Consider the following 13,625-nt stretch of genomic DNA (forward strand, 5'->3'; position numbering starts at 1 on the left):
AGAGATAACAAAGTGAAGCTAGCTGCCTGCAGAGCGGCCTTTGCTTTTGCTGGGAGAGGTGTCAGAGGTGTTCTGCGTACCTGTCATGAGGAAAAGGAGTCCGGCCACATGCTGGGTCAGGCTTTCCTCCCAGAAGAAGCTGACCACGGCCACAATGCAGCCACAGAGCAGGACGGCCACAGCCATGCCCAGGAAGCCAGCAGTGATTCTTCTTAAATCTAATCTCAAAACACAAACATTCAAAATAATAAGCAGAAGAAGGAGAGTTATTGAAAATTCGAGAATAAAGAGCTTTGTATACATTGTGAAAACTAATACGTTACATGGACAGGTGTAGGGTCTTCAGGGCCACGGTGATTTAGGAAATAAACTTCCTAGGTATTTCATAAGAGGACAGATGGGGTGTAACAAGTTGAGGGGTCAGCATCTACCCTCCCTGAGTCCATGGAGAAGTCCGTATCAAGTAGAAAATAGACCAGCGGACACCAGGGTAAACAAGGGTAATAGGTAACAAGTTACTTAGTAAACTGAGAGTGAGGAAGGTTTGCAAAAGACCTTTACTATCCTTCAAAGAGCAACAGAATCATGGGTCACCACCACTGTAGTGGCTGTAATTAATCTGACTTCGGGGAAAGAGCCTAAAAACTGAGCTATAGTGAAATACGGTTTTACCTGCGCACCAAGGATGCCAATTACTTTATTTTTAAGTTATATTTCCTCCTGCCTATTTTCAAAAAGGATTTGAGAAAGTGAAGGCAACTGTAACTGAAATAGGGCCCAAGATGCACATATAAGACATCTACTCATTAAGACCCTCTTCCCTTAAACATAGGCCCTACAACCCAAGCTCCCAAGTACCCAGGTTGAGAAAAGGCTGTTCCCGTGGGTCGGGCCCCACTGTACACACGAGAAGTTTGGTCTATCACAAAAACACGACTGTGATCACTGGGCCAGGAGCCCAGGCCCTGGCCCACCTTCTAGGCCAAACCAGGAGATGGTCTGGCTGGATGTACGGGAACACTTCCACTCCAGTTGCCTGCCCTCCTGCTAGTTTGCTTTTTCTTTCTATTTCCCTCCCTCTTTTTTTTTTTCCTGAATGAAGCTGATTTTAAAAATCGTGAGCTAAATTTCTCTGATCCTTCTGAGAGCAACAGATCCCAAACATAAGTCTGCCGCTGAAGCCAGCCAACAGGTCTAGGCAAGGTGGAATGTGCACACCTGTGCACACATGGAGCCAAGGCGAGAGGTACACCCCGCTGTGTGAGTGTGGGCTGCTCTGCAAAGGTGCCCAGGCAGCCGCCACGACACTGTGTGTTCCTGTGGCCTCTGGCAACTCAGGATGATGTACACAGGGTGGGTCACGGCAGCTTTCAGTCTTGCCCTTGTCACACGTGGTCCATCCCTTTCTTTTAAAGGGATTTCTCATTTCTAGCTCAGAGCTTCTAAACGGAAGCAGGGCATTGCAGCCTAGAAGGGGCAGCGTAGACCACCACAGAGCTAGGGGGTCACGGGCACTGATCATTTAAAGGGGCTGTTTAATATTAAGGTGTAAGTCGTTTTGAGACATCCAATGTAATCATAGCTCAGTCACCATTCTCTCACAACCTCCTGAATTCCCTGTGGTTCAAGTTTTACTTTCTATGGCCATTAAAAGGCACAAGGTTCAGATATAAGCCACATGGGATTTGCCTTAGTACCGGATATGCTAAGCTTATCTGGTAAACATGGTACAGATCACCCAGTGTGACTTTCTTGGGAAAAGCCATGCCTGAGACCGCTGAAAGCATCTTTCCATGAGAACCTCAGAGAGGATTAAGAGGAGAATGCTCAGTACTGTCTTGCTGGGCAGTAATAGGGTACCAACTCTTAGAGTAAAGAGAAAAGGTTCTTTTTCAGGACCCTGTGATGATCTTTTCTTGCCTAAAACCAGTGACTATGTGGCTTTCTGCATAGATGATTAAGGCAAAGAACTCCAAACATGCTCATAAAGAATTAAGATGGAAGAACACTTAGATAAGGCTCTAACTAAGATCTGCTGAGAAATGACCATTCAGATCAGCCAGCAAGAAATAATTTTCAGGAAGTCACACTATTCAGAAATAAACCACATTTTAGCCAATGACTTTCCAAGTCCTGAATTTGCCAATCATAATATTTATAATATTATACCACTGCTGTGGGCAATATCTTAAGAGCTTCCATTTACGTGTTTGAGATTCAAAATAGAGCCGTTTGATCTGTAGGGAGACTTGACTTTACAAAATGAAACTCTACTTGGCTTCCTGTAGTGACTTTGGTCACCAAACAAGATCACTGAAGTCCTTGAGTTGATTGCATTGGAAATGACAATGTCAACCTCTGATTAGGGTAAACACTAAAAAGGATTAGGCCTAGTTTTTTGCTTTCCTGAATTATCTATCCCTAGGCAACATGAATCGACAGTTTTCAGGTAAATATCAGTCCTCTTTGGTGTCACACTGCACAATCCTTTCTACAGTTTCACATTTTCCTGACAGTAAAAAAAGATAGTTCCTGCCATTGGGATGTGGAGATAACAGATACCTTCTGAGAAAATTACAACATACACTCATAAAGATATTTTAGCAGAAATACCAAGGTCTGAAATAGACACAGTGACTAAAATGAATATTGGATAAAGAAAACTAAAATAACACACCTAAGGTATAGTCTCCTTGGCTGACTAAGACAAGCACCAGATCAGGGCCTTGTACCGCATGGCTTGGTAAAGAATGCACTCAGGAGGTGGCTTGTATACCGATGCCACCAGGACAGACACGCTCACTGCAATGTCTCACAAAGCCCCACGCCTGACTCTGACACATCTGATCTGCAAACAAGTTGTGACCATGGCGCAGTGAAATGACTCTCTGAGTCTCTGACCAAGTCGGATGGGGCCCAGAGGCCCACGTAGGATCAGCACAGCATCTTTCAGTCCAAATCTGAAAGGGCTGGTGGGAACGCTTTTTGTTCAGAAAGACACCATTTCCTCTCTGACCCTCTCTGACCCTTTCCCAGAAATACTCACGAAGCAGGTGCCATTCATCTTGCTGAATTGTCTTGGTCAAATTGAAAGGAATGTTTCGTAAGCGTATCGGCTGAGAAAAGTGGTACTTGATAGCTGTACATCGCTGTGCAATACCTTGAAGGAAATAAGAAATGTGATTTACTAGTCTGTGCATTTGTAATAGAATTCTGGAAACTGAAGGCAGGATAATGCATCCTAAACTGGGTTGAAGGGGCAGGGGATAGGAATCTCTTGATTACTCTCAAGAGACAAGTCAGAGTAGTAAAGACCCAAAACATGAAATAATTTTTTAAATCATGTTTCATTTTTGAATGTATTAAATTTGATAAGAATCTAAACTCCCCTAATTGTTTTTTCAATGTTGAATTTGTATTAACTAAACACAAAACTCCTCAAGGAGAAATGGCCTAAAAGTATACAGATGACTGGGAGAAATCAGCTTGGAATTTTAACACAGATAAATTTCACGCATCCAAATTTGATCCAACCTCAAACTCTCAAATGGGCTGAATCAAAAAGTATATCAGGAAGTGTGTTATTTGGAAACCAGAAGACATTTTTCAATAGAGAGCCTTCTACGTGGTGGTTTAAATAGTGATTAGGTCTCCAGACAGCCCACAAGAGCCTAAGTAGCCCTACAGCAGCTGATATAATTCCTTAATACACACGTTACTGATCTGAATTCTAGGTTCTAAGAGAACGGGTAATATTAAAAGTAGAAAGGAGAAAGAAATTTTTTTCCTCCCTTTTCTGGTTGTATGCACACTATTTTGAAATGGGCAAGTACCCACTGCTTTATCTAGTATCTTCTCCTACCTTCCCTCTCAATCCATGCTTTTATTGCATAAATTAACACAGGCCTATTTTTCCCCTCAAGTCTTCTGAATCCCATGAAAGTATCTATCTTCCTGTCAAATTAAAACAAAACAAAACTTCCTTCTTTCCTTGTAAATCACCTTGGCCAGCTGTTTGGATAAATGCAATCTGATTAGATTAATTTTAAAAGAGCTGTGAGTAAATGTTAATCCTTTAACTCCAGAAGCTGTTAAAAAATATTCTCATAGATGCAAATAAATCTCTAATTGGTGGAATTTGAGTAAATGTAACTAATACAGTGAAATTTTTAAGAAATCAGGCACTGAAAGGGGAGATTAGTATTTGAGCACGGTTAACATCATGACCCGCTTAGTCCCTGATGTGAAGGCACCTACAGGATCATCTCCCTTGTTTCTCAATCATCAGTATGCATAAGAATCACCTGGGGAGCTAGTTTAAAATGTAGACTCCTGGACCCAACCCAAGATATTCTGACTCAAAAGATTTGGGATGGAGCCAGGAACCTGACTTTTAACAAAACATCCCAAGTAATGCTGATGCAGGCAGCTGAGAAACACTACCCAAGACCATCTCTGCTTTTTTGGAAGCTTTTTTTTTTTTTTCCTTATGAAACCACAGATTCTCTAAAAGCTCACAGCTCTTTTTATTTTTCTCTTTGTTTTTTCAACATAGGCCCCTGGCAGTGGTTGTGAGGTCTAAGGCATATAAGTTCGGTGTTTACATATAAGTTATGTGTTTATAAGTCAGAAAATGCCTGTGCTTACAAAGAGCAAATGATCTGGTCTGAGAATAATAAAAGATAACAGGCTGCATTAATAGCTCTCATTTGTGTTTTTCAAAACTGTCATTCCACTTGATACTCATCCTCAGGCTAACCTTGAGGCTCTGTGTAAGCAGGAAGTGAAGGCTAAAGTAGAGTTGAACACATGCCCCAACACACACACAGAGCCCATTGGCAAAGACTGGGGGACTTATTGGTTCCAGGCAGTTAAGAACACTTCTGTCCAATCATTAGCTTCCCACTAAGCTAGGCAAGCAGAGACTTCAGGGCCCACATATGACAAAGGATACAGACTTTACAGAATTAGTTCAGTAGAGTCACTAAAGGAACAAACAACAACACAAAAACAATAACAAACCCTGAGGAGGAGGGAGAATCTAATTTCCAGAGTTGCTATATTATTTTAAATGTCCTGTTTCAATTAAAAAGTATAAAACATACACAGAAAAAGGTTCCTACATAGAAGAAAAATGTCAGTCCATAGAAACTGTCACTGAAGAAGCCCAGACATTGGATTTACCTAACCAAGACTTTCCGCACGGCATGTGGAATCTTAGTTCCCCGACCAGGGATCGAACCTGCACCCCCTGCAGTGGAAGCACGGAGCCTCAACTACGGACCACCAAGGAAGTCCCTACCCAAGACTTTATATCAACTGTTTTAAATATGTTCAAAGAACTAAAGGAAACCATGTCCAAGGAACTAAAGACAAGTGTGAGAATGATGTCTCACCAAATAGAGAATATCAGTAAAGTGATGGAAAGTACAAAAAGAGACAGAAAAAAAACCAAATAGAAATTCTGAAGTTGAAAAGTATAATAATGGAAATTTAAAAATTTACTAGAGGGGCTCAACAAAATTTTGAGCAGGCAGAAAAAAGAATCAGCAAACTTGAAGACAGATCAATTGAGATTATCCAGTCTGAGGAGTATAATGGGAGTCCCAAAAAGGAGGAAAGGGAAAAGGGAGCAAAAAGAATATTTGAAGAAACAGTTGTCAAAAACTTCCTAAATTTGATGAAAAACATGAATCTACACATCTAAGAAATTTGATGAAGTAAAAATAGGATAAACTCAAAGGGATCCATACCCAGACTGTTGAAAACCAAAGATAGAGAATCTTGAAAATGGCAAGAAAAAAAGTAATGTATCATGTATAAGAGCTCCTCAGAAGATTAGACACTGATTTCTCATCAGAAAACATGGAGGTCAAAGGGAATGGAATGACATATTCAAAGCACTGAAAGAAAGATTATCAACCAAGAATTCTATATGCAGCAAAGCTATCCTTCAGAAATGAAGGGAAAATGAAGACATTTCCAGTTAAACAAAAACTGAGAGAATGTGTCACTAGCAGATCTACCTTACAAAAAATACTAAAGGGAGTCCTTCAGGCTGAATGAAAGGACCGTAACTGAATCCACATGAAGAAACAAAGAACATTTGTAATGTTACAACACAGGTAAACATAAATGGATTAAAATATAAATAGACCAAACACTCCAACCAAAAGCAGAGATTGGCATTATAGACAAAACAACATGATCCAACTATGTGATGTCCACTAGAGACACACTTTAGATTCAAAGACAAGAGTAGGTTGGAACCAAAAGGATGGAAAAAGATATACCATGAAAACAGTCACCAAAGGAGACGGAATAGCTATACTAACATCAGACAAAATAGACTTTAAGACCAAAATTGTTATTAGAGACAAAGACATTTTATAGTGATAAAAAGGTCAATCCACTAAGAAGATATAACAGCTACAAACATATTTTATCCACTTACCAACAAAGCCCCAAAATACTTGAAAAAACTGACAGAATTAAAGGAAGAAATAGACAATTCAACAATAATAGTTGGAGACTTCAGTACTCCACTTTCAATAACGGTGGAACAACTAGATAGAAGGTCAACAAGGAAACAGAAGATCTGAACAACACTATAAACCAACTAGACAAAACAGACATCTATAGACCACTCCACCAAACAGCAGAATATACATAACTTTCAAGTGCAAATAGAACACTCTCCAGCATACCCCATATTTTAGGCAATAAAACAAATCTCAATAAATTTAAAAGAAAGTCATACAAAGTATGTTCTCTGACCACAATACAATGAAATTAGAAATCAATAACAGAAGGAAATTTTGGAAATTCAGAAATTTGTGGAAATTAAGTAACACACTTCTAAACAACCAATGCGTCAAAAAGAAATCACAAGGGAAATTTAAAAACACTTCGAGATTAATGAAAATAAAATCACAATATATGAAAATTTATAGGATGCAGCTAAAGCAGTGCTTACCGGGAAATTTATACCTGCAAATGCCTACATTAAAAGAGAAAGTCTCAAATCAATAGCCTAACTTTCCACCTGAAGAAATTAAAAAGAGAAGAACAAACTAAACCCAAAGCAGAAGGAGAGAGATTACATAATTAGAGTGGAAATAAATGAAGTAGGGACTAGAAAAATAAGGAAAATTAAAAAAAACAAAACTTGGTTCTTTGAAAACATTAATAAAATTGACAAATCTTTATCTAGACCATTTAAGATAAAGAGAGAAGACTCAAGTTACTTAAATCAGGAATGAAACAGAAGACATTACTAACCATCTTACAATCAGGAATGAAACAGAAGACATTACTAACCGTCTTACAGAAATAAAAAGCGGTATAAGAAAATACTGTGAAAAAATTATATGCCAACAAATTAGATAATACAGATTAAATGAGAACTTCCTAGAAAGACACAAATTACCAAGACTGACTCAAGAAGAAATAGAACATTTAAACAGATCTATATCAAGTAAAGAGAATGAGTTAGTAATTAACTTAGTAAAAAAATTCCCACAGAGAAAAGTCCAGGACCAGAGAGCTTCACTGGTGAATTTTACCAAATGTTTAAAGACAAATTAACAATGTTTCATAAACTCTTCAAAAAAAACAAAAACAAAAACAGAAGAGGAGGGAACAATTCCCAAATCACTGTATGAGGCCAGTATTGCCCTGATACAAAAAACAAAGATAACACAAGAAAAGAATATTACAAAATATTTCTTATGAATATGTATTCGGAAGTCCTCAACAAAGTACTAGCAAAGTGAATTCAGCAACATATAAAAAGGATTGTACATCACGACCAAATGGGATTTATGCCAGGAATGTAAGGTTGGTTCAACATATGAAGATGAATTAATGTAATATACCTTATCGATAGAATAAAGCACAGAAATCACCTCATAGATGCCAAAAAAAAAAAATCATTTGACAAAATCCATTTGATACTCACCAAAATCCCCTATGAGCTAGATATGAAATAGGTATTATTAGCTCCATTAGGCAGGTAGAAAAATCTGAAGCTCAGAGAGCTTAAGTAACTAGCCCAAGGCCACAGTGCAAAGCAGTAACCAAGCTTTTAACATATATGGTGTTACCCAAATTTTGTATAATGCTCACTCAGGAAAGTTAGAAATCCTTACGCTTTTAGAAATGCATCTTAATTCTGTGGGTAGTGAGAACTGCAGTTTTTTTTTATTTCATGGAAAGGCATTTTATTTTAAACATAGCAGGGTGTACATGTCAGTCCCAAACTCCCAATCTATCCCTCTCCCCCCACCCTTCCCCTCTGGTAACCATAAGTTTGAGAACCGCAGTTAGTAAATGAACTGTCAGTTTGAAGTGAAAAACAAATTTTTTCCGTTTAGTACAAACATATGCTCTTTTGGAAACAAAGCTGATACCTAACTGAGCCTTCTGTTTGTATATTATCCATACCTTTCAACACACATTATTTGGAGACTGGATTGGCTCGTGGCTGACTTAGTGGCTTCATCCTTCCTGCATCTCACGGAAGCTACTTAATTCTAGAGACAGGGTTTGGATTGGGGAGAAATTCTCCTCTCGGACTCAGCGGGGCTGGCCTTCCACCCACTCCTGTGCTAGGGAAATATGTGGTCCCTTGACATCATTGCTAACACTCTCAGAGCCCATCTCCTCCTCCGCCCCTTGCTGGGAACAGGCGTGATCCCAGCGGACAGAGAGAGTAGCAGAAAGGAGGCGGGTGGCCGGCCAGCCCAGTGCTCTCCTGCTCCCCCAGGAGAGCGCCACACGTGTGCCAGGAATGAGGTAAGCAGTGCACACATCACCAAATTACCTTTCCTTCCCCAGTAGGCTCCCACGTTAAATTTAAACTGCCAAGAACTTGAAACGAGAAGAAAAAGGAAGTGGGAAGAGTGACAAGGTCTGGATTGGAGAGTAACAAGCAGTAACCCAAAGGTCCCAAAGCCTGGGAGTGTGGTAGGGAACCCAGAGCTTCTCTCTTGCGTTTGCAAGAAAATCCTCTACAGCCCTGGTGCTCTACTCCCTTGGAAGATGATTAGAGACTTCAGGCAGAATTGGAAGAGAAAGATGGAGTAAAGGACAGATCAGCAGTAGTGTCAGACGCCTGCCATTAGCTCTTTTATTTCCTTAAACACTTGTTCCACTGTTAAAGCAGAAAGTCAAATAGATTCGAAGAGTAAAGTATATTATTAAGTTTTGGCTTCCTACAGCACACATGTAAAACTGACAAAGTGAAACTTGACAAAACTCACACCAGAAAAGACCTCTAGTTGCTTAATTTGCCAAAGACAAATTAAGTCCTTTTGGTAAAAAGACGAGTATACATATATACATAGACGGTGGTAAAGACAGAAATGCCATGCGATATGTTGAAGAGTGATACTGTGAAAATCCACAAGGAGGCATTAGATGCAAATGTTTTCAAAGCCATGCATGCGAACTTTGAAATGAACTGGCTTTCCGGGTTTAGAGAGCAATGAATCTGGCTCTCTGAAAAGGAACACAAAAAGCATGAGCTCATAGCACCAGATGGCATCTCACAATGGGGGGAAAGAGACACGCAGGGGGTTGAAAAGAACAACTTGTGGTCTATATTTAGTGATTAATTAGCTTTTTAAAGGGCCAAGTAGAGCCACTTTAATGATGATATAAACCATAGAATAAAGATATATAAAATATGCTGCACAGGGGTTAAAAATGGGGCTTAGGGGCTGGTGAATTTCTGTTGTTTCTGATGCTTAGAGAAAGGAATCAAATTCTAAGCTAAGTTACAGAAACTCACACTCCAGGTTAAATGAGGGAGAAAAGTGAGAAACAGCAGAAGATGCTGTCAAAAGTCATTAGAGTCAATCAACGATGAGGCAGTATATGCAGTGGCTAAAGGCTTGGAGGTCAGTCAGACTCGGATTTGACTCCCAGCTGTGTGACTTTTGGTAAATTACCTTACCTCTCTGAGCCTTGGTTCCCTCATCTGTAAAAGAGGGGGAATAACGGCAGATACGTTACGGAGTTATTGTGAGGACAGAAAGAGACATCGCACAGGATATGGCCCACTCTAAGGCTCAATAAATGTCAGCACTGATTATGAGTTACCTCTCGGCATCTGCCCACGCTCACCAACAGAACAATCAGACGCACTAGGAGTCTGAACCCTAAATGAGCATCGCAGATCAACCAAGTACACAGAGAGATAAACAGACACATGAAACAGCTGCCTGAACAACGGTCTAACCAGTGGCTCTCATGTTTCCTCTCCATTCTCACCACTTCTCAAGACTCCTAAAGAGTCTTCACTTCACTCCTAAACAGTTGGCTAATTGGCCTCTTTGCCACTCTCTCCCCATTTTCCATCCCACCCTGCACGCCACTCTTAGATAAACCTGCTGTGTGAAGACCTGAGGCCTCTGGAGCCTCAGTTGCCCATCTGTAATGCAGAACATGAAAACCTTTAAGATTTTTGTTATATCCACCTGCCTTTCACAGTATCATGAGCTTAATATGCTTCTTTAAATTGATAACTATAAGTGGGACACAGCTTTACTTGCCATCATGTAACGTTGTATTTACCTTAGAATTATGTGTTTATTTAAAAATAAGGTGCCTGGCAAAAGGTAGGTGCTACATAATTGTATACTGAATAGCTTTAACGCTGTGCCAATGTACCAACTTCCACACTTAGGCTAACAGGAGATGAGAAAATTTCTGGTGGTCCCTGAGAGCAATAAGCCTGGGGTTTTCATCATCCAGCTCTGTTTTGCCCCATCGAGAACATACCATCAGCTTCCCCCGAATCAAGCCCAGGCTACGGGCCCCTATCATCTATCCCTGCCCCTCAGCTCACTTACACTTACATGTGACTGGTCCCCAGGGGCTCCCCCCACCCCTCCCAGACATGTCCCCTGGCAGTGTCACGCCCATTTCTTCCCATACCTACAGCCTTCACCTTAGAATGATCTGCAACCTACTAAGCCCTGCAGGCCTACAGCCTTCATTCAAAAAGTCTTCCCCACGCATGCAGCCCATGCAGCTCCCCCCCCAACCCCGTTCTCTGGCTTTATTTTGATTTTCGAGGCTGAGCCACACAATCTGGCTCTAGTTACTCAGTCTTCGTTATTTCCTAATAGGTCAGCAAGTCTGCCTCCCCCTGAATGTCCCAAGTTCCTCAATAGTCGAGGCTGTGACTTCTTTCTGGATCCATGACGTTTAAGAGGTTGCTGACAACTACAGTATGATTGATGCTTTAGGTCCTCTAGCAGATGAAAGTGTCGGTGAACAGTCTGCATTGTTTCCTAAAACATTTCAAAGGCGACTTGGAATTCCATAACTAGCCCATGGGCAGAAAAATGAAGAACTCTTTGCTCTGCCTGTGCACATCCCAATTTAAAAGGAAAGATCAACTGTGGGCTCACAGGGCAGGGTGGCTACCAGGTCCTTGTCCAGGAGATTTAATTTCCGAGGGAATCAGGGGCTAAACAGACAAAAGAAAAGGTTTTCCTCATCACCTCCCTGAATGAGTATGAACAGCCCTCACTTAGATCAATGAACTAAGTACAGTAAGCTTAGTAGCTTAAAGCTGACTTTTAAGCCCAAAATGACCAAAACCAGTCCTGAAGGGCAAACCCATCATGAAGTCTCCAGAACTGAAAGGAGAAAGATATAAAATCAGTAAATCTAGAGTGTTGACGTCCAGTAGAAATAGAATGCAAGTCACACGTATAATTTTAAATTTTCTTATAGTCACACTGCAAAAATAAACAGATGGTATTAATTTTAATATATTTTAACATGCAATCAAGATTTTGAAAATTATTAATGAGGTATTTGACACGCTTTTTTTCACACCAAGTCTTTGAAACCCAGTGTTGGTTTTCCCCTTACGGCACATCTCCTCTTGGATGAGTCTCATTTCAAGCTCTCAGTAAACTCACGTGGCTGGTGGCTTCTGTACTGGAGAGAGGAGATTTCCAGATGAAGGTGAATAAGGCTCCAATTAAAGCAAAAGCAACTAAGAGCAAGAGGGTTTGATACCGCAAGTGTCTGAAAGGTGTGAATGTTATTCTTTGCTTACATTCTTTCTCCACAACATACTAGCATGTTCTGCTATAATTACTTCTTATTATTCATGGAGAATCAACTTCTTAGAAGCATAGAATTATATCTGTGTTCACTCTATACTCTCTTTGGAGCAAGACAGCATGGATTTGCATTCTGGTTTCACCGCTCACTAGCTGTGTGCCTTTGGCTAGTTCTTTAACCTCTCTGGGCATCAGTTTCCTCAGTTGTAATATACAGACAGTGATAGCCCATCTATCTCATAGGAGGATTAAATATACAATACTTACATAATATAATACTTATAGAATACTATTAGTGTAAGCTTCCATTATTATTATTATTATTATTATCACTACTACTACTATTACTGTTAGTACTTCTGCTGCTGCTACTTTATTTACCTGAACAAACCCAGACAACTGGACAATCCCTTAAAGGCAAGACTGAAGTGAGTTCCTTGAACTGTAAACACATGATCTCTAGGGGCCAAAGAGGGAAGGTTCAATGCCAAGTCTGAGGGATTCAACCTATTGCATAAAGAGTGAACATCATCACAGGAAGTTTTTTTTTAAAAAAAAGTAACAGTGGAGGACTTCCCTGTTAGCGCAGTGGTTAAGAATCCACCTGCCAATGCAGGAGACATGGGTTTGAGCCCTGGTCCGGGAAGATCCCACATGCCACGGAGCAACTAATCCCGTGCGCCACAACTATTGATCCAGAGCTCTAGAGCCTGTGAGCCACAATTACTGAGCCTGTTTACCACAACTGCTGAAGCCCGTGTGCCTAGAGTCCATGCTCCACAACAAGAGAAGCCACTACAATGAGAAATCTGCTCACCGCAACGAAGAGTAGCCCCCGCTCGCCGCAACTAGAGAAAGCCCGTGTGCAGCAATAAAGACCCAATGCAGCCAAAAATAAATGAATAAATAAATTAATTAATTAATTAATTAAAAAAAAAAAAAGTAACAGTGGAGAAAACCAGAAATAACTGTTCAAGCAGGCCTGATCCTGTACAGAGGTGGAAATTCTCACTGGGTTACGGTAGTGGATGATGACTGGTTTGCTGAATTAAAATTTAAATTTCCTTTAATTTAGTTATGTTGCTGTGTCTACAATAAAAAGTAATACAATATTTAAAACTTTCAAGCCAGGGATTCTCAGTTTCTCAGAACCATCATGGCATACAGTCAGTGATGTATCTGGTGGGTTGGGGATTTATGATTAGAGGCTGAAGAGAGGATGTGATTCTATGTGGCTTAATGGGGGATTGCAGCCCAGCTGGGTACTCTCTGCCTCTCTCTCCCTCCCCATTCTCTTATCCTCCCCTGCACCTTCTCTCTCTAGCAGGAGACCAGAGAATCGAAATGTGGGGACAGGTCCTGGCCTCTTTTTTCCATCTCAGAGTTGCCAATGTCGGAAAGGGGGACATGATCATGCCATTGGAGAGAAGGCAGACACAGCAATAACCGACACCCCATCCCACGCCTTGTGCCCTGAGCCCCATCTCATGTGAAACCAAATACAGCCATTGACTCAGTGGATGCAGACGTCTCACACAC

At 40.6% G+C, this 13,625-nt stretch overlaps 1 protein-coding gene across 5 annotated transcripts in view; it reads right to left on the reverse strand.

Annotated features, from left to right (window-relative positions):
* Nucleotides 1–13,625, reverse strand: part of TMEM178A (transmembrane protein 178A) — a 112,487-nt gene that overhangs the window by 11,055 nt on the left and 87,807 nt on the right. For 4 of the 5 annotated variants that reach the window (XM_036872298.1, XM_036872296.1, XM_036872300.1 and 1 more), the window contains 2 exons: nucleotides 3,047–3,160; nucleotides 81–218 (listed from right to left, as the gene is read on the reverse strand). In XM_036872298.1, coding sequence (XP_036728193.1) covers nucleotides 81–186 — 106 coding nt within the window. In that variant the 5' untranslated portion in view covers nucleotides 187–218; nucleotides 3,047–3,160. Of the gene's footprint in view, nucleotides 1–80; nucleotides 219–3,046; nucleotides 3,161–8,445; nucleotides 8,521–13,625 lie in introns of those variants that run through there. The other variant, XM_036872299.1, reaches the window with a different exon arrangement.

The sequence above is a fragment of the Balaenoptera musculus genome, chromosome 13 (assembly GCF_009873245.2).
Source record: "Balaenoptera musculus isolate JJ_BM4_2016_0621 chromosome 13, mBalMus1.pri.v3, whole genome shotgun sequence".
NCBI lineage: Eukaryota > Metazoa > Chordata > Mammalia > Artiodactyla > Balaenopteridae > Balaenoptera > Balaenoptera musculus.